This window comes from Cyprinodon tularosa, unplaced genomic scaffold (genome assembly GCF_016077235.1).
Source record: "Cyprinodon tularosa strain WSP-4 unplaced genomic scaffold, ASM1607723v1 ctg591, whole genome shotgun sequence".
NCBI lineage: Eukaryota > Metazoa > Chordata > Actinopteri > Cyprinodontiformes > Cyprinodontidae > Cyprinodon > Cyprinodon tularosa.
Window position 1 is genome coordinate 193,093 of NW_024039331.1, and position 21,587 is coordinate 214,679.

The 21,587-nt window shown below is 39.4% G+C and overlaps 2 protein-coding genes across 3 annotated transcripts in view; both read left to right on the plus strand.

Annotated features, from left to right (window-relative positions):
• Positions 1-2,535: 2,535 nt before the first annotated feature.
• On the plus strand, positions 2,536-14,265 carry rpl7l1 (ribosomal protein L7-like 1). Its single transcript, XM_038306803.1, has 6 exons — positions 2,536-2,595; positions 4,834-4,942; positions 5,076-5,239; positions 13,150-13,287; positions 13,375-13,484; positions 13,703-14,265. The coding sequence occupies exons 1-6, from the start codon at positions 2,582-2,584 to the stop codon at positions 13,909-13,911; spliced, it is 744 nt and encodes a 247-aa protein (XP_038162731.1). The 5' UTR covers positions 2,536-2,581; the 3' UTR covers positions 13,912-14,265.
• A 6,935-nt stretch (positions 14,266-21,200) lies between these two features.
• Positions 21,201-21,587, plus strand: part of slc5a6a (solute carrier family 5 member 6a) — a 30,873-nt gene continuing 30,486 nt past the window's right edge. For both annotated transcript variants that reach the window (XM_038306801.1, XM_038306799.1), the window contains exon 1: positions 21,201-21,316. The gene's annotated coding sequence lies outside the window, so the exon portion shown is untranslated. The remainder of the gene's footprint in view (positions 21,317-21,587) is intronic.

Sequence of the window (21,587 nt, forward strand, 5' to 3'; positions counted from 1 at the left end):
CGACTAGATTTAAAACATGGTTGATTTTCTCCGGACCTTACGATTTCTGATCAGGAGGTGGTTGTGAGAGGCTGATCACCCTCGTTACCCTTTGTTTACTACGCGACTCACGATCAGGCTGAATGTCGGCCCAATTAAAAAAGTTTTTGCATGACTGGAAAATCGGCATGAAAAGGGCAAAAAGTTAAACGGGCAGCAAGGCTTAGGACGTTCAAGCCTTTAAGCTCCAATGTGTAATGCCTGTGTAATGTCCTTCTGGGTTTGATAAAATATAATTGAACTGAATTGAATTTAATTTAAATGGAGCTGATTAAAGTGGTGTACAGGATAGAAGAAAGTGCACCAGGAACATTTTTACTTGCTTACAACTCTAGTAGTGCATTAGTGTGAAAAACATCATACAGAACTGGCACAAGCATTTAACAGAGTGATGATAATAATAGGAAAACAAGTGATGTTTTTATTAGTACCAGCCCGGTTAGGGGTAGATGGCCCTTACTTAGCAAACAAATGTGTAAAGCAGGGAAGAAGAAAAGAAATCATAGATTTATTGCTCAAATATGGGATGAGTGAAGTTAAGAGCATTGTCAAAACTATCAAGAGGATATGGCAAACCCACTGGAATGAAGGGACGGTTCTATGGTCTGAGACATGGAAGTGTATTAGAGCTATGATTATCCGCAGAAAGGAAGACACAATCACGAACCAGGAACCCATTATAGGTAGAATTAAACTATAAATCCCTTACATAATGTGTTAACACCAGAGAGATGTAATCAGAGGACATTTGGAAGACAAAAAAATGAAATATACCTTGAAGTCAGTTTTGCAGGATTTTCTCAAGGATTTACATGTAAAGCCGCTTTTTGATTCTTAAAAAGTATAGGACTGTTTTTGATGATTTTAGTCCGGAGGCCTTCAACAGGGGGTCCGTGACCCCTAGGGGGCTCATGGAGGTACTGCATTGGGGTCTTGAAAGTTTTGGTTGATCAGACTTTTTTTTTTATATTCCCTCCTTCAATTTTTTCCTCTAATTGAAATGTCTTAAAATCCACATTAACATGAATTCAACACACTGTAGTAAACAGATAAATGGAGGCAGAAGATGTCTTTCAGTCATCAATGCACACATTCAGCGACACACAGGAGCTCTTTCAAGCTGGGCACCGTTTCATTCACAACACCTGTCCCATCAACCAGGAATCAGAATCAGAAACACTTTAATAATCCCAGGGAGAAATCACTTTCATTACATTACCCCATCTGTAATGGAGCAGACGTGTCAAGTAACAAAGTACAAATACTTCCTTACTGTACTTAAGTACACTTTTTAAGTATCTAAACTTTACTCCATTACTTTATGCTGATGAAGGTTGTCAGTCATCCAGGTCATAGTCATTCCGTAAAAATTCAAAAAATATCCACTGGACTTGGTTTTCAAGATTTGAAGACGTTTCGCTACCTCTCCAGGAAGCTTTCTCAATTCAAATGTCTGGATCCGCAGTGAGTTTGAGTCTTATATGGACAAGGCCTTGTATTGCTTGGAAACATGCAAATGGTAACCGATGAATGGGTCGTTTAGTACCATCGTTAGCCTGTAATATCTGAAACTGTCTATGATTCTAGAATCATAGACAGGTAGCGAAACGTCTTCAAATCTTGAAAACCAAGTCCAGTGGATATTTTTTGAATTTTTACGGAACTCCATTACTTATTTTTCCTCTTCTGACAAGTATCTGTACTTTCTATTCCTTACATTTTTAAAACAAACGTTACTCGTTACTCTTGGCTTCGGTTTAATGTTTATAAAAATGTATTTCCCGTCATGTGCGCCATGAAAGCAGATCATTGGCTCCATCCACATCTAGTGAAAACTAGTGTAATTGGATGGGTCATGTAAAGCAAACACTCATTGGTTAGCTAAAGGAAATCATCAGAAGCAAGCAGGTGTTCTTCAAACTGCAAACGTGAATTGTCTATGCCATGCTACAATGTAGGATTCAGAAAAAGATGGCGGAATGTCTGAAAGGTCGGACACAGGCGAGAGCGTATCGGGAGACGGAGACCAAGAAGACCTCCCTCATCCTTGGCCCTATCTCAAAGAATTTTTAGAAATTGTCGAAAAATTTAGCTTTAAAATTTATATAATGGCATATGGCTGTTTTTATAAAGGTAACTTTATACTTTTATACTTTAAGTAGTTTTTGGAGCACATACTTTTTCACTTTTACTTTAGTAAAGAGGTCAAGGTGATACTTTAGGTGTTTTTAAACTGCGGTATCTATACTTCTACTGAAGTAACAAATGTGTGTACTGTTGACACCAATGTAATAGAGTGACTATAGGACCAGTTTGATATAACACAATTTCCCACAATATATATAATTAGGGGGTCCCTGCTCCATCTCGCCATCAGTTTGGGGGTTCTTGGCCTGGAAAACGTTGAAGACCCCTGATTTAGTCGCATTGATTTGACTGAGGGGGGTCTCCTCCATACCGGCAGGCGGCGACATTGCGCCGACCAACACTCGGCAAAAAATAAGAGGTTCCGGTTTGGCCCAGCGGTCAATTGCTGGGTATCATGGCAGAATCAGAGTAAGAACTACTTTCACCTATCCGATCACATCTGTCTAATTGTCAATGATCCATTAATTCCGTTAAGCCGAATCAAAGATCTATTTTGTTCTAGTGTGAATACTCCTTCATTTTTGTAGCCGATGTTCATATATTTGAGCTTTATGCTCGTTTGTTATCATGTGTCGCGACAAGTGAGGGCTTCTGAAAACATGCTATCAGTCTGCTGGTATTCTCGCTATATGCTGTCATTCTCCCAGTGTTTGGTTTCCTAGCATATTTCGGGAACCTTTAGATGCCGAAGCTGTCTGAGTGATGGTCGGTCATTTATATAGGTAGGATTAGAAGTTGATCAATAAAATGTCTGTTTAATCTATAGAGAAATGGTGGCACGGTTACATGTGTTCCTGATATTGTGCTTCTAGCCACTAGATCCAAATGGCTCTATAGGTTTTATGAAAACCATAAAGTTAAAGTGTAACTTATTGCTCATTTATGATGAAATCAATACTAATAATAAGGTCGATCAAAGGAAAGTGCTTCCATGTTGTGATCTCACAGCTGATCCCCTTTATGGTCAGAGATGCATGGATTCATGCAAAGTTAGGATCAACCAATTATTGAGTCATTATTCATTCCTAAAGACTGATATAGCTTGCCTTGAAGCAAGAAGGTTCTGGGTTCAATTCCCGGACCAGGGTGTTTCTGCATGGAGTTGGCATGTTCTCCGTGTGCATGCTTGGGTTCTCTCCGGGTACTCCTGCTTCCCCCACAGTCCAAAAACATGACTGTTAGGATAGGTTAATTGGCTTCTCTATATTCTCCTTGTGTGCGAGTGTGTGGGTGAATGGTTGTTTGTCCTGTTTGTGTCGCCCTGCAATGGACTGGAGACCTGTCCTGTAGACAGCTGTAGATAGGCTTAGGATAAGCATGATGGAAAATGGATGGTCCAATATAGTATTACCATTTCAGTGATGCTGGATTTAGGCTTTCATCATCTATAAGCCATTTTCACCTGCTTTAAATGAATTTTAAAACCTTATTTTGTTTTCAGGCATCTGTGGTGTTTGCAGCCAGTCTGATTGGTTTATTTACTTAAATCTTTGATGCTAGCAATCATCATTCTTCTCCTTTCAAATATTCATCCTGATCATCAAACCCAGGCTGCCTACCGGTGGGCTGTTTGCCAGCGGTTTCCCCTCACTCATTTCTGATAGGATACGGGTTATTTATACGGAGAGATGTTCTGTTTTTATTGGACAAACAAAACAAAAAAAAGTTATTTGTTTAGGTCGGGGTTTTTTTGCGTTCGCGGCACCCTGATGAATACAAAATGCGACTTCTAACGACTGGATCAAGTGGCAATATTATCAACAGAGTTTTGAATAATGCCATTATTGTTATTATGGCTTTAAAGATTATCTCAGGAAATAATCCTGCTGTTTTTGCAGTGCATCAAAAACAGGAACCTGTTGGGCTCTCTAAGCCCCGTATCCTAGTGTGTTTATAGCTCCTCCATACAGCAGGTAGAGCTCCTACTGTCTCCACTCCTTTATGTAACGCATACAGTAAATTCTATTAAATCACAACTTTAACACCTAACCAGAATCAATTTGATGATATATCGTGATTTTCAGCTGCCTGATATAATATTGATCTTTCAGTTCTAAGAATTGATTATTAAAAAATAAAACATTTTGGCCTAAAACAATGAGGGGAAAAGGTCACAGTGGAAGGTGGGAACTGACTCAGACCACAAAAATGGATACCAAAATAACTCAAGGATCAATATCTTCTACTTGATTTTATCTATACATTAAATTTTGAAAGCTGGGAAAAATATCGCAATATACAGTCATAATGCAATATCGTGATGATATTGTATTGTGACACCTGTCATGACTAGTGCAATAACTACATCTATATAAATACCTATGTAAACAGCCTGTGCATTAACCCTGTATAATAATCCTTCTATAAAAACACAGCTGTCATATGTGGACGCTCTGTATATACTGTATATACCCCATGCACCTTTTTCTTCCTTTGGCACCTCCCCCTTCTTCTCTTTTTGACTATTTGAGCTGATGGAAAGAGTGAAATTCGCAATAAAGTCAATCAATCATATCGCAACACTCATCCCTAACCAGAACTATGTTCTTATTTTTAAAAAAGATTTAAAAAAAAACAGTAATATTCTGTGTACAATTGGATAAAAAGGATTTAATTGATTGAACTTTTATGTGTTTATCATTCTAGGTCAAAGAAAGTGATCAAGTTAGTACCAGAGTATCTTCTGAAGAAGAGGAAAACCTACCAGGCCATCAAAGCCACACAAGCCAAGCTCGCGCTTCTTGAGAAGAGAAAGGTGAGCCTGGTTATAAGCGACTACGCCGCTGGTTAAACTCTGCTTTCATTTATGTTTATGTAAATGTTTGTTTTTTTTCCTTTCCTTCCTTCCAGTGTTGTAGTCTTCAGATGCACTATTGTTTATTTTGCAGGTATCGAAAGGCAAACCTTTTAAGTTCAAGCGTCTGGAGGATTTCTTGAAAGACGGCCACAGGAAGCACAGAGATGAGACGCGCATCCGACGGGCCGACCGCAAGCCGCCGCCTCCTCTGCCTCTGGAGAAAAACAAGCTGGCTTTCGTTGTCCGTATCAGAGAGTAAGTCAGACACCGGATCTCCTTTCAGATCAGAGCCTAAGGGGCGTGGCCTATTCACCAGAGCAAGTGGCGTGTAGGGACACTTCCCTGTGCCTGATGCGACCTTCATGCCGGCTGTCTTCCTTTACAGGTTTTCTATATCAGACTCTGCGGTTTTTCTCAGTGCCTCTACTATTTGTTTTTTGCGTAGCAACGTTACGCCAGCGCGGTTCCACCATCCCATCATAGCCTTACCTCTGAGGGTCACTGCAGCTCTCACCTCTTCTTTGTTGGTACGAGCAGTGGGTTATTAGCTTCAGAAAAAGGAAAGGAAATCGGTGTAAACACGATCAAACCACCTGTTCAGTTCTCCAGCCTGTAGAAGAAGATGGTGAGATGGTAGTAGGAACGATTTTATGGACGTGATCATTGAAGTTAAATGATTCCAGCTCCTTTAAGTGGAAGAATCGTAAACGTTTTCCTCTTTTAAAGGTAAAGTCAGCAGGAATAACCAATGGATCATTATTTATACCTAAAACTAATACATTTGCAGTGATTTAATGAATTTAGTGTAATAATAATATTTTTCGTCCCGATCACTGAGTCTGGGAGCGGCCATTTTTGCCCAAATATAGTAACACCTCCTTCCTGCCATCTTCCGCTGTTGGTACCAGATCTGCTCGGGGCCCCGTCCCTTCTTATGACATCAACATATGGTAACTCCACTTGGACAAACTGTATTGCACCCGTTTCTTAAGGATCAAATCTCTTTAGGAGTCTCAACACATTATAACCTATATTTGCTATTATTTTACATGTCATTGGTGATCTAAAGTAGCCGAAAGTTGAAAACAATCATTGTCAGTCTTGAAGGAAAGAACTGCCTTCTAAGACGGACTGAGCTCTGCCATTTAACAAGGTGACAAAAAATGTCTCAGCTTATTTTTATTCTTTTTATTACAGGGTTCCCGTGGGTCCTTAAAAAGTCTTAAAAGGCATTGAATTCTTCAAAATAAAACTAAGGCCTTAATTGGTATTAAAATGTCTTAAATCAGTCTTTCGTAGATCTTATTTTTCAAAACATAAATAGGATAATTTTTATTACGATTTTTTTGGTAATCTAAATAAAACATTAAAATTGAAAACATTTTTTTTTATTAACCAAAAAATAACGGCTCGCCATTGTTGGTTTCGTCCCGATAGCGGAACCAATAAAAGCGTTTTTGTGGGACATTTGGGACTTTTTGTCTGGAAAATGTGAGCAAGTGTAAATGTAACCAAAATTGTCTCCAGCCAAGAGTTTTCTCCATGGCTAAAACCAGGGAACATACATGAGGCTCAGTGGATTTTGTGCAAGAAGTCATTCAAGCTCAGAACGATGGGAATTAAGGCAGTGGAGTCGCACATGCGAAGCACAAAACACAAAGCGTCAAAATGAAGTTACAGAGAAACAGCCGGTATTTCTCAGTTTAGTTCCACCCTTGTCTCTGCAACGCCTCCACTTATCACCAAATCAAACATACTAAGAAAACGAAACAAAGAAAAATAGCTGCAAAAAAGACTTAGCACTGGTTATGTTGTGGCTTTAAAACTGATTGTTTTGTTCCCTGCTAAAACAAAGTTTGTGAATTCAGTTAAATAATTGTTCAAATATATCTGTCATTTGTGTGTTTTTAGCTTTCTTCCTGTATGGGAAGCTTTTCAAAATTAGAAACATTAGTGCAGTGGTTTATGTTAAAATAAACCTTTGGGTTAAGTTGTCGCAAGCAGGTTTTTCTTGTTTCTTGTGAATTTGGTCTTAAATTTTTATTTCAAATGGCATTAAAAAGTCTTGAATTTAACTTGCCTTATGCTGTAGGAACCCTGTATTAAGATCTGAGGACAGGGAGGAAAACTTGAACAGCCTAAAAAAATGACATTCGTAGAGATTTTAGACAAGTTATTCTACTTGTAGAAAACAAACGGTTGTTGACACGGAGTTAAAAGTAGTGTAGGTTAATATGGCTAACTGACCGAGCTAAAATAAGCTAACCTGCTAGCCACAGCGCTACCCAGCTCTCCCCTTCATATCCTGGACAGTTACTTTGTTACCATAAACAGATTTTTTCAGTTTTGTTATCGATTAGGTAAAAATTCAACGTTCATTAGACACGCTAACACTACAGATGCTCCCGACTCGGAACACAGACGCTGCGTGATGTTATTATCGTTGTCTGGGCAACCACTATGTTTTTATATATATATATTACAAGCAAAATCAATGGCAATCAACAACAATTATTGAAGATTTCCAGAGGACTTCACCATTGAAATTCACCAGAGCTATAGTGAAACTGACAATGCCCACGTGCATGGCAGATGGAGGTTGGAATACATCGGCTAAAAGGGAAAAAAATAAATTATTCCACAGCACATTCAAATGAAAATTACTCTTAATTAAAAACACTTATCATTTATTGAACAGTATGGAATAATTTCTTATTTAAAGAACTTTCAGAAGTTTAAATTCTGAATATGACGCACTGTTCCTTTAAATAAGCGGATTAGCCCAGGTTCAGTCTGGATGTTAATGATTTTTCTCAGTGAAATTTAATTCCTTAAACATTTAACTTTGTTTAAACTTGACTAAATATAATCCCAGGCTTGTTTTTAACCAGAAAATAAGTATCAAACCTTTGAACTCTAATATATAAATATAATGAATATCGAGCTCTACTTAAAAAATTTTAAAAAATCAATCAATTTACTCATATCTAGTGTCTGATTCTGCATTATGCCGTACATGACCATTATTTTATCTGATAGGCGGGACTCGTATCTGTGGCGCTGTGCTATCGAATGTTTCACTACAGTTTATATCCACAGCTTCATTCCCTGCAGCTCATTTAGCAGTTGTAATCAGATAAAACGGATTAAAATAAGACATAAATTGATCTGATCTAGCTTAAAATGCTTTTCTTTCTGTCAAGAATGCGAAGAAAATGAGACGGGCATCTGTTAATGCAGAATGTTTAAAGTAGAAAGGATAAAAATGGGGAACCTACCTTAGCAGAACACCGGTGCAGTGGCTCAAAGATGAGCCTCTCCTCCTGAGTCTGTCTAATTGATCGCGTCATCAGCGCTCCGTCCTTTGCGTGATAAAATCCCATCCCATGCGTCGCATGTAGCCGACTTTAAACAGCGCAAATCCACGCCAGAACGTTGCCACACAAACGGATGGTGACGCACAAGCTCCTGCAGATTCTTCATTGGTGTTCTTCCAGTTGGAGGACTGGGCATTGAAATGTAAACAATTGGACGATTCCTGGAGAAATGAAAAGCTGGATTCGTTCCGGATCGATTCTCGCAGCCCAACCCTAGATGAGAGTTTTTGGAGTAGACGAAAATATTGTCTGGATTTACCTCAATAGGAAGGGAATCGTTTTCCAGTTGAGAGGAGTGGTTTGTTGATCACTAACCCTGCATCATCCCGCTCGTCATATTTTGGCTAAACGCTCTGGCTAGCTGTTAGCAAAATATTCCAGCTGCTCTCTTTATGTAACACCTTTTTATTCTGATCAGATGTTTTATTCCAGTTCCTCATTTTGATCCCATCCAGAAATATTTGTTTATGTAAACGGCTCCTCTGAGTGGAGTCAACCTCACCTGACCAGGTGTTACAGAGGAGCGAGCGTCTCGCCAGGCATCAGCAGAAGCTGCTGAGACTGAAGCTTCATTAATGGAAAGCAGTAGTGATGGTTAATGAGACGTCAAACTGTACTGATACTGCAGAATACTGACACCTGCTGGACCTTTGAAGACACTACAGGCAGTTTATTTTACAGACTACCGAATTGACTTGATGACCTGGTGCTATGATATAATTGAAGTTATTCTAGGTTATATTGTATTATTTCATGTCTATTTTCAAATTAAAAATATATTTGATATTTTTAGATGCAGACAATAAATAGTCCAAAGATGTGAAACTTTGTGGGGACGTGAGAATGAGGATGCTTAGGGCCTAGGATTTTAAATCAACAATAAGTAAAGTAAAAACTGTAAATTAACTAAGACTCAATTTGAAATTGACTTTCATTGAGATAAGTTGAGTGATAACTGAGAGGAACAGGATGACACAACGAGATAATTAAAATTATAACGATGTGTCTGTAATGTTTCTATTCCTTTTAGGCTGCTTCAAAATTCTTGATCATCTTATTGATAAACCGCAAAAGATGAGACTTTTTTTTTAGCAGATGCATCATGTTGACATAAGTTTTTTCAACACAGTTTAGTGAGTCAGTCAGTTGGAAACAACCCCTGGATTGGTCACATGATTTTTTTGAAATGACACGCGCACCGATACAGTGTTTTGCTCTATGGGCTCCACGTATGGAAGTAAATCTGTGTCGCTGGGATTTGAATTAAAAATGCCACTGAAATTTAAATGTTGTATGTTTGTACTGTTTCAGTGTTAAAATATATTCAGAACACATTTTTGACCTAAAAAAATTCATTGTCATTATTTCTACACAGTTGAAATTTCATTTATTTTCTCTTCAAGCTAAACATTCACATTACCATTTCAAAGTAATTACATTTTCAATACTTATTTTTCAGTTTAATTTTTCAGTGTTAAAAAAAATCTGCAGATAAAAAATTCAACCTTTCAAAATTCAAACTCAATATTTTCAGCCTCCTGAGATTCAACTGGCTCTATTTCACGGTCTTAAATTCGGCGTCTAAATTCAGTTAAAAGGGAAGGGTTACTTCAGGTCACAGACATTAGCAATGGATTGTGGCGTCCAACACCCAGCCAATCCTGTTACGTTTTCTTAGTCACGTGACGTGACGCTTGTGGCGCTCATACTGAAGGAAAACCAGCATGACGGAGCCGGTCATGCAAGCTAACGGTAACTCAACTACAGAAAAATGATAATAATAAACTCACCGTTGAGTAATTATCTGACCTTTACTGTCTCCTTTATGTTAAAGAATTAAGGTCTAAAACTTAGTAAAGTGCTTCTGTGACTAACAGACCTCGGATATTTTCTCCGATCTTTGTTTCCGGTTCCGCCTCATTTTTTTATTGCTAAAAATAACCCTGATTATTCATCTCATTTTAATGCCTAATCCTAAATTCCTCCAGTTTCCTACAGCTCCTCCTCCTGTGGCACAAAAGCAGGGATTTATACGGACAGATGTCATTTTTCTGATGTTTCAAAATAACGTTTAGCTTCCCAGCTAGCTAATGCTAACGCCTGGTTCACATGGCTGTGTTCTTACCATTTGTAAACCCAGTTTTCTGCTTCTGATCGTCTTCAGGAAGCTCTTATTAAACTGAAGCACGCTGCCTGCTGAATGCAACATTTAGCCGATCTAAAAGCGTTCCCAGAGGGGGAAAAACACGACTCACCTTCATGTCATGGCGTAGCCAGTACAGGCACTGCTTCCGCTCCTTTGACCAACGCCTTTGACTTTTTATAACCTTTTTTCTCCTTTAAAATACGTCTCCAGACTATGGCTGTTGCATCCTCCTCGTCTGACATCCTCATTTCATCTGAAATGTTTGATCTCGACAGGTTTCGCGAGTTTTAAACCTGTCCGTTTGCGTTGGTTTCTTTATTCCACATGGCAGGACGCCACACAATGGGCGAGCACAGATGCTCTGCCCTTTAGAGGAAGTCCCGCCCTGCTGGTTGGAGACAATAAAACAGGCTGTAGTTTAAAAATCAGGTGGGAAAACATGTTAACTCCAATTATATAGGCTAGACTTTGGCATGGAGGTTGTAAATGAAATGAATCCCAAAACCTTTTTTTGTGACGGAGAAATTCCAGTTCTTGCATCTTTTTCTTTACGTGCAACAGAAACAGACCGACTCACCATGTCACACCTGTTCTAGGTTTGGACGACTTATCTTGGAGCAAAAACATAAATCTAGAGAATCGCTTCACATTGAGTATAATTACTAATTATAGCATTAAAGTCTCAGCTGTACTCGGAGGGTAACAACTCCAATTGACCTTAGGTCTGAATTTTAAAGGATCCAGACTGTTTAACCCATTTGAAAAAAAAAACTTTTCCTTATTATTTTGAATATTTTCTTTTCCTGTAAAAAATAAAAGCAGAAAAAATACAATGAAGCGAAGCTGTTTTTATTAATATGCTGTGCAGAGATTTATTGGGGTGTAAACCTGTTTCAGGTTGGCGTTTCCAGCAGGCTGCGGTTCCTCCAATCCGCCACCAGGTGTCATCATAGTGAAGCTTTGGATGCAGTCCTATGAAACAAAGTTAAAATGCCTCCCAGTTTACCTTTACACATCAGGGTTTTAAAGCTCAAGCTGCCATCTTGTGCATCACACAGAAATGACTCTTAACGGTGTTTTTAACTCTTCTTTCCAACCAGTTCTGTCTGAAAGCAGCCATGCTTTCATTTAGTCTCATAGTTAACTACACACACCCAATAAAACATCCAGTCAGAGCTGCTGGAAATGGATAACTACTGCTAAGAAGTATTGGATCTGATGTAATGTTCTACTATCGTTTTCGTGTGTGAATAGATTATTGCTGCAGCTTTGCATGTCAAACCTCTTAGATGTTGAGGAAGATGTATTTCAGTGTGATATTCATAAAGGATTTCAATTTTCTGAACAGTTTTACAGCTGTTTCACTTTGCGTTTAAAACTACGCTTTATAAACCACCTGATGCTATTTTTAACCACATTCTTCAACCAGTCAGCAAGAAAGGAGCTGACCGTTTCTCTGGGCGACTCTGATCAGTGATCAGAAGGTCATATTCTGTAAAATATGGTTATAGCTGTGTAGTCACCCTATTAAAGAACTCAGATTATTTTTTAAACCTGAACATTTCAATAAATCAATTACAATAGTATTAAAATATGTATTTAATATCAGAGATGTATTAATGTTTATTACTCAATAGAAGTAGAAATCCTGATGTTTAAAAACACTTTTGTAGAAATTAGAGGATCAATTTAAGCTTTTTTTTCAGTTAAGGTGTAAAAGAACCATTTTTAAAACTAATTAATGCAGGAAAAAATATTAAGGATAGAGGCTTTACTGCACCACCCTATTAAAAGAAATTTTTTCTACAACTTTAGATGATAACTTCCTTGTGCGTCATTTTCTTAGTTATATAACTAATGCAGGGATTAAAATATTCCGGCTCGTAGCGATCGCCAGTGGATAAAAAAAAGCAGTCAAAAATAAATTGATGCTAAATAAATGAAACAATCGAAATCGCTCTTGCGTTTGTCAGCCAATGGTAGCAAAGGAGTGCTCTGAAACTAACAGTATTAGCCAATCAGAAGAAGAAGGGGGCGGGCCTTAGGAAAACATGTACCTCCTCCTCTTGTTTCTTGCTCAGGTCGCCAGATAGATTGAGGTTCAGTGCTGAAGTTGTACACAGAAAGTCACCTTACGGCTCCATTCAAAGGAGAGACGGGTAAAAAGTAAAAAAAAAAAACTAATGAAACTTTGTGTTTGGAGAGAAGGACGACAGAGAGAACAGAATTGCTTGGAGTGGCACAATGCAGGTCATGAACTCCAGAAGAGTCACCACCATAGATAAAGGTCTTGAGATGACATGTGTTGTGAATTGGAGCTATAGAAATAAACTAAATTGAATACAGGAGCCCAACAAAGCCTTGTTTTTGTTTTGAAAACATATAAATTGAAACAGATGCAGGAATGAGCAGGTGGAGCCTCAGAGATCCAGAAAGGTCTGATCGGTGGATCTCCATCCATGTTGCATGAAGCCCAAAAACAAATCTGTCTCTAAATGTTCAACCTGAGCCACAAACCTGGAGAAGAAAACAGCTGCTCAGATTCTATCTTTAGGAAAATAAAATCAGTTTCCATTCAAAGGGAACATTTCCTTCTTTTGAAAGGAGTGTTTTCTGAAGTTCCTGCTTTTCTGTCTTGTCAGGATTAAAGGCGTGAGCCCCAAAGTGATGAAGGTGATCCAGATGATGAGGCTGAGGAAGATCTTCAGCGGGACCTTCGTTAAAATCAGCAAGACCTCCGTCGCTATGATGAAGATGGTGGAGCCGTACGTGGCCTGGGGGTGAGTCGGTCTGACCGCTGCGCTCTAACCGGTGGGCACAGCTTTGGGTCGGGGCCTGCGCTTAACTCTGCTGAATCCTTCCCACAGATTTCCCAACCTGAAGTCGGTGCGGGAGCTGATCCTGAAGAGAGGCCAGACCAGGATCGGCAGCAGGAGAGTCCCGCTGACGGACAACGCCCTCATCGAGCAGCACATGGGTACGTCTCCTCCTCAGGACCTGAAACGTTCCCCTCATGGGAAAAAAATACCAGTTTGTCCTTCTGATGGGATGAACAGATGAATCTTTTGCTTCTTAAAGTCGAGGCTTAGCTTTGAGTTGGTCTGAAACGTAAATATCAGACTTTGAACTGGTGCTGCTGTCTTCAAATGTTAGCTAAACCCCACCCCCCTTACTCAGCTTCTTCTTCCTCTTCAGGTAAAACCGGCATCATATGTCTGGAGGACCTGATCCATGAGATCTACTCGGTTGGTAAGAGCTTCCGAGCAGCTAACAACTTCCTGCTGCCGTTCAAGCTGTCGGTGCCTCGTCACGCCGCCAGGGATAAAGCCGGGCTGCTGAAGGACCTGGGAAACCCCGGCTTCAGGGCCACAGACATCAACTCCATCATCAGACTGCTCAACTAGGAGGAGACACGCGCCCTATGGACCCTGAGCTGTATTTGCTGCAGAGCAAATGTCAGAGGTGGAGGAAAATATGAACCTTGTTGGGTTTGCTGATGGTCCGTCTGCATCTCTGCTGATGACCCAGAGGAGGACCTTTTCTTTAGCCCTGTTGTTTTTGCACCAGAGAAGAAGAACCGAGGCAGAAGGGCTCCGTTCTTTACTCCCAAAGGAACGTTCCTCTGTTTATCAGAGGAGTCGGTTTAGTTTCTAAATCTACAATAAATCCGTTGGACTGTTCAGCTTTTTGTTTTGTTTTGTCATTTACAGAGTTTGTTTTGATTTTACATTAAAAGTTCCTGTTTTTATGGCCTGACATCCGTCTGTAAGATCTCATTTCTGACTTTAAATACGGATTCCAGCTGGAATCATCTCCCCATCAGTCCACGGCCTTTGAAGGTCCGATTGTTGTTGCTAACAGCTTTTAGCTAACTTACAGCTCTGTTTGATCGTCGCATCAACACACCTGAGAAAGGTTGCAATGGCTGACAGCTCCGCTTAGAAAAAGATGGCGAGCGTTCATAAATAACAGCAGCAGGGAAAACATCAGAAATAGGCGTCGCTCTTTGGTGGCATGAAGAGCAGACCATTTTTACTGGCTGTTTGCATGGATGCCAAAAACAGCTCAATATTTAATTAAAAAGCACCAAAGGGCCTCTTGTGCCTCTGCACCGAATGAATGGACATTTCCATCAAATGGAGTTTAATTAAATATTTCCATTGAAAATGTGTGATAATGGTTTGAAAGTGTTAATTTTATCATACTTAACCTTACCATGGGGGATGGGGTTATAAGTTGCCAGAGAAATATCTGCTAAGGGATAAAATTAATCTATGGAATATTGGTTCCATGTACATTCATGTTCAGGAATATTACGTATTTTTGTCCAATTTTATATATTAATTTAGCCTGACGTAGTCCGACTCAATTCTAGTCAGAATATGAGTCTGATACTGCTCCATAGAGCTGTGATTATGGGTCGTGTTTCGAACGAACCAGGAAAAAAAATGCCTCTGCACTCAATTGGATAGACCTACAACCAATAAGAGCAACGGAGTGCGTGATGTATGTTAAGCGACCGAGGGAGCCAGCTGATAAATTTAACTTGCTGAATCCCGTAGGAAGGACGCAAAAAACATCTTTCTTTTCAACAAAGTTCGGAATGGCACCTAGGCTAATATTAATTACCAATTGGAATCAATTCAGAATTCAGTTTATTTCTATAGTGCCAATTCATTACACATGTCATCTCAAGGCACTTTACAGTTCACCAGATCATACAGTCAGATTGATTCAAAGTTTTCTATCTGAGGAAAACCAGTTGATAGCATCAACTGGATGGCAATCCCTCACACTAAGCATGCTTGTAGCGACAATGGAGAGGAAAAACTCCCTTTTAACAGGAAGAAACCTCCAGCAGAACCAGGCTCAGTGTGAGCGGCCATCTGCTGAGGCCGACTGGGGTTCAAGGAGACAGAAGCAGAGACACAAAAAGCAGCTGTAAAAGGCGGCCCCGTCCAGGAAACACAGCCAGGCAGACGAGCTCTGAGCCAACTTCCCATGTCAGAGGATGAATCAGAATCAAACATACTTTAATAATCCCAGAGGGAAATTACTTTTGTTATCCGCTTCAGATATACAAACATCTTTATATATATATATATATGTACAACAAATCACACAAGATAATATAAATATAGATATATACACATATAACTCCTCTCTCTCTCTATATATATATATATATATATTAGTGTTGCTCCGATGCCATTTTTTGGCCCCGATCCCTGATACCTGGCTGTGCAGTATCGGCCGATACCATAATAATGTAAAATAATTGCCATCATGGCTTTGTCAAGCTGCTGCATACCTTTGTGAAGCAGGAAAAAATCTAATACAAAGTGAATCCAGTAGAACTTTTTATTGCCTACCAGGAGTGGGTGACAATAGTTGAATAAACTTATGGCTCTCAAAATGGTATCAGTGCCCTATTTGTTGGTACTCGCTGATACTGATACCACCATTTTAGGGCAGTATCGGGGCCCAGTCCGATACTGGTATCGGTATCGGTACAACATTACTATATATATATATATATATATATATATATATAGATGTAGATATATGCATATGTATAACTATGAATTCAAACAGAGTGATAGTGACGTGCAAAAACAGTGCAAGGAATGAATAAATGTCAATTACAGACGGGGGGTGTTGTAGAGATTGATGACCACAGGCAGGAAGGATTGTGGTGCATCTGGGTAAAAGAAGAGAGCACATCCAGTTAGTCACAGTCAGAGAAACCGGACTACACTGAAAAACAGGCTGCTCTCCAACATCTATAAACAAAGGCATTGATGGCAGCAGAACAGCTGATATTTCTCTCCAGGATGGAGTCACAGCCAAACAGGAACAGACCAGATGAAGCTACTATGAGAAAAAGCAGAGAGAGCAGAACGTTAGAGATTGAACTAAGATTCTGCAGAGTGGGAGAATAGAGAGAGAATGAAGCAGAATGATGAAATAGGGGTCCCTATGTCCTCCAGCAGTCTAAGCCTATAGCGTATTAGAGCTTTACTTAAACTGGTAAATTCAGCTGCAACTTTTTTAGTTTTATTTCAAAATAACTTTTGTTTGGTTCAAAATAACATTAAACTGATCCTTTCTAAATACAACTGAAGCCATCACCTTCATTTTAAAATCAGAAGAAAATAATGAAATGGCTCCAGGGGACCTAGCAGTCATGTTTGTTTCCAGGTTTTTTTTAGTATTTTCTTCAGAGCCGGGACCAGGAGCCATTTTACAGATGACTGGAATCACCAGTGATGAAGAGGCCTTTAAAGGGTTGCAAACGGCTGTTTTCTACTTTCAGTGTGCTGTTGTTAGCTTGCCGTTTGTCCTCTGCAGGACCGGCAACAATGGGGGGAAAAGCTGCAGATGTGACAGGCGGTTCATTTCCTGATAGGATTCTACATCAGTTGTAACCCAACCTTTCTTAGACACAACATTTTGTCTACTGGAGTTAGTAACTTTACTGTGGCGCCTGTCAGCGGGGGCGGGATCAGATGGAAAGTTACCATTTTTTATCTTCAAGGTTGGAAGTGAGAATCAGTTTGGATGTGAGCAGGTTGATCTGCAGCAGCTAGTGTAAATCAGAGGAAGGCTGTGGGATAAAATATTCAAATTAACCTATAAAACTACTGTTGATGTGCGAAATCGTTATTTTCAATTAAAATCATGTTTAATTTTTTACCCACTGGAAAAATGATAAAGCTATGCAATATGACAGTCAGATGGTTGCTGTTTGTGTTGTCAAGTGTCTGAACCCACCCTGCAGGTGTTTTGCTATGGTCACATTGTGTCTCTATTTTGGGTGGAAGTTGAAACAATGTGTTTAAGGATTGGTCTGTCTATGAAGCTTGGTGTGGTTTCTGTTTTACTGAGAGAGTTTATCCACAGTCACGACTTAGTTAATTTAATCATTGAACGGTCAGGGTTTGGTTGAGGTTTTGAGCAACCAAATGCAGAGGAAAGGAGGCAGAGGTGAGTTCTTATGGTTTTAATGGAGTTCTTAGGAAAGTGAGGCAGGAAATCCAACATAAAAATGCAAAAACTAACCAGAACCATGGAGAGATCAGGGAAAACATGTACAAGGAAAGACAGGGGACCAGCACTGAGGAACTGCACAGGGAGAGTATATATGGGAGACTGAAGAAAGACAGGACCAAGGGCGGATTTAGAAAACTATTCTTGGGGTGGCGAGAGGGGGGCAGGAATTTTTGAGGGGTGGCAGTTGTTTATACTTTATTTAATCACAGTTATCACAGTTTGGTGAGAAATAGTATGTAAAGTACATGTTTCATGTGAAACATTTCATATTAGGAATATATCATACAATGTGATCTCACTTAATAGGAAATAGAAGTATGATAACATTACTTAAGGTGGGGCATTATCACAGGAAAGGTATTAAGGTAAGACACACATGCTGAGTCGCAGATGTGTGAGATTGACTGTCAGAGAGGCAGCTTTGCAGCATTTACACAAAAAGAAACTATAGAAAGAAAAAGTTCCCCATCAGAGATCTATGGACTGAGCTGTACTAAAGTGAGCAGAACTACACAGTAGAAATAAATGGGTCAAGGCGCCCGAACAAGGTACCGGACATCTCTTTTATTGTTTACTCAGAACACACATTCACCCCATTTGTTCCTCAGTAACGACATTTTTTTGACAGATGAGGTTTTTACTGAAAAAATTGATGAGATAAACAGTAGTATGCACAATATTCACAGCAGTTAAGGCGACATGAAAGGGACATTTCATGCTGTAGATAGAGCTGTTGTATCAACAATCAACAAAAAGGCAGGTGATGTATGTTACATAAAAATCTCCACAAACCTGTAAAGAAGCAACATAAAAATACATTTTGCTCTCAGTCTGAAAAAGTACAAAACATTTTGTGATTAGGTTTATACAGGTCGTTTCTGGATGGTTTCATACTATGAAAAAAAAAAAAACCAACAATAACACTTTTTCATATTGAGCAGGATTTACACCTGTATCACATTTGTGACTTTGTTTCTCACACTTTTGGTTTTATTAAAGGTAATACATTTTCTCAGTTGCCAAAACAAAGATGTCACAAATTTGTAAAGGCTCACCAGAGAGCATAACATGACGTTACCATGCCTGTAACAGCTGAATGCTGCGATAACCATGTTGAAAACCTGATAGTCTCTTTTGTGTCATAGTTGATTGCAAATATGTCTTTATGAGTGTCTTTAACTGTTTCATCCCGTGTCTCCTTTCTACACGACCCCTGGCTCCCTCGCTTTGCGACACTCAGTTTTCAAGACAAATCAGTCTCTGATGCCGCTCTGGTGTCATCTCGTGCTGCATTCACCGCAGTCCGACATCGAGGATTAGCAGTCAGTAATTGTCAAATTAGCCATAATTTATAAGCCTCGCCACGCCTACCACCATCTGGGGTGGCAGCAGGGGTGGCAAGGCTGTCTTTTAGGGTGGCATTTGCCACCCCAGTAGATCCGCCTATGGACAGGACTAATGAGCTGATTGGGAGCAGGTGTGAAGAGAGGACTCTAGAAGGGTGGGAACTATAAATCTGATAGGATGTTTATCTTTTTATTGCTGTTTTGCACAATTTGCTTAACTAAGTATTTTTTGCTGTTAAATATTAGAGATTTTACAGATATATATTTTTATACATACATTGTTTAGATTTACTTCTATCTTTCTACCCCTTTTATAGAATATAACAGAATATAAAATCTCTTTATTGTCCCACAATGGGTAAATGTACATTCAGCAGAAAGATTATTGAAAATAGTCACACAAATGTGGACCTTAGAAACGTATAAGAATAACATAATAGGGAAGAGTTAAAAGATAAACAATAAAATACTGCAAAGTGTTTTAACAATATCAAACTGTGCACCTGGAGAATAAATAACCAATATACAGCTATGGACATTTTTACAGTAATGGATATGTAATGGCGATTGTTTGTCACACCAAACATCCAATAAAGTTCCATTAAGCCACTACTTAGGCACTTGGGTCACGTTTTCTTGACGCAGGCAAAAGAAGTTGAAGTCCAAACTTGTAGATGTTCAGTTGATTTATTTCCTATATTTTAGCAACATTACAGACTTAAAACATTGCTCTGTCACCTCTCTTGCACTGATAAAAAACCATAGGCCCCTAACCCAAAAGCCTGCTGGTCCTTACCGGGCTCCTACATTTATAGAAAGTGGACTGCTCACATTTCTTCCTGTTTTACATAATAAAGAAAGAAAAATGATAAATCAACAAAAAATAAATACACAAATTTGACAATTAACCTATAAATAAACTCTGTAAATAATACAAAAAATATATACATTTAGGAATAAAATAACAAAGTTCAAATGGACAAAGTAATAAAGAAAAATAGCTCCAAAAGGATATTTGAAAATAGCAGCAACATCAGAGATGTGCAAAATGACAGCAGCATGTTATTTAACTGACTAAGGTTTCTATCATTACATTTGCTTTTATTTGTTCATGATCCCGGAGGTTGGAACCTTTATTCCACTCTGGATTCACATTCAAATTATTTAATTTATATCCAGCTGTTTAATAAACAATCCATTAGAGTGTGCATGTGTAATAAATCAAAGCAAACACATGTATCAGATGTTTTCCTAATATTTTGAAGGTCACTCATTATATTTTCAGCGCAGTAATTTAAACATAAAAGTAAAGGACATTAGTGTCCTTTGGGCTGGATAAAAATCAGATTTAAAAAAATCTCCAGATAATGGTGAATCTAAAAAAAGAAGAGTTTGACATAAATAATATTAATATGCAAGAAATCCTTTGTTATTGCTGAGTCACGACCAGCGCACGCTCCTCGTCGTCAGCAGGGTGTCAGGCTGCTGTCAGCATCCATTTGTTGAGACGTGAGTCACCAGCCGGAGGAGGCAGAGGCTGGGGACCGACAGAAGGAAGCTGCAGAGGCTGGGGGACCGACCGAGGGAAGCTGCGCTCGGACTGACGCACTCAGGGGACACGGGTCCCTGCTGCGCTCCCTGGCTTAGCGGGACTCCTGGGAGGATGATATCCTGCTTCCCCTCATGCTGGGGATGCAAACCTGGAGCAGGTAAGATGCTGAGATTACTGCGCATCAGCTGGCACTAAATGTACCGCCACAGCTGGGGTAATTAGTCACCATGGTGATGACGTCCCTCATCCACCGTTGCTAGCCGACGTCATTTAGACACTAAACCACAAACCCGCTGCTTCAGCTCTCCTTAGTGGCGTAAAGGTGACAGTCACGCGGTTTGTCCTACTCCTGGTTAAATAAAATTAATATAGAAGGCCACGAGAGCACGTGTTGCGTTGCCTTCACGTTCCTCGTAAAGATATTATTTAAAGCAAAATATTCTAAGCAATTAATAGCTGGGGTCACAATGATTTTTGAGACGATGTATACCGGTTTATAGAATGCAAAGAGCATGATTTCAGACGTCAATACCCGGTTTAAATCACCATCATTTTTTTTTTTGATTTTTTTTTAGACAAAATCTAAATTTATCACTCAAAGAGATGTTTTTTGTTTTTATTTATGCTCTATGTACTTTTATTTTTTTTTAAATAATGCAACTAAAGTATTCAAAACCGAACATAATCCTCATTAACCAAACGCTTATCAGGATTGTATAAATTGGAGCTGTAATTTCCGAGGCGACATGAAATCCATCACGGGTGTCAAGGAGAATGGGCGGTCCGCGCGCCTGCGCCTACTTATCTAGATACACCGGCGACGAGCCGCGTTATTCTGGATTCAAGGAGCACATACAGGTAATACTTCATGCATAAATACTATGTTGTGTGTAGTAACAGGAAAGAATAACTGATTTGTGTTAATTGTGACCTAACGGCGGACTTCAAAGTAAGCGGTCCGCTGGTTTGATTAGTCTCACGTTGGTGCACGCGGCAGCAGAGAGAAGTCATTGAGCAACAGAAGCACGTGGTTCACATGGATCAGATTAGAGCTTTAAACACTCCCTTCCCTAATGTTCAGGCTGTATCTATCGGCTGCAGATCAATGAAAAGCCGGGAGGACAGACTC

What these genes read in the sequence shown, in the direction of transcription:
- rpl7l1 (XM_038306803.1), top strand. An exon ending in CGCTTCTTGAGAAGAGAAAG is followed by an intron (nt 4,943 to 5,075) that starts GTGAGCCTGGTT and finishes TTTATTTTGCAG; the next exon opens with GTATCGAAAGGCAAACCTTT. An exon ending in GAGCCGTACGTGGCCTGGGG is followed by an intron (nt 13,288 to 13,374) that starts GTGAGTCGGTCT and finishes TCCTTCCCACAG; the next exon opens with ATTTCCCAACCTGAAGTCGG.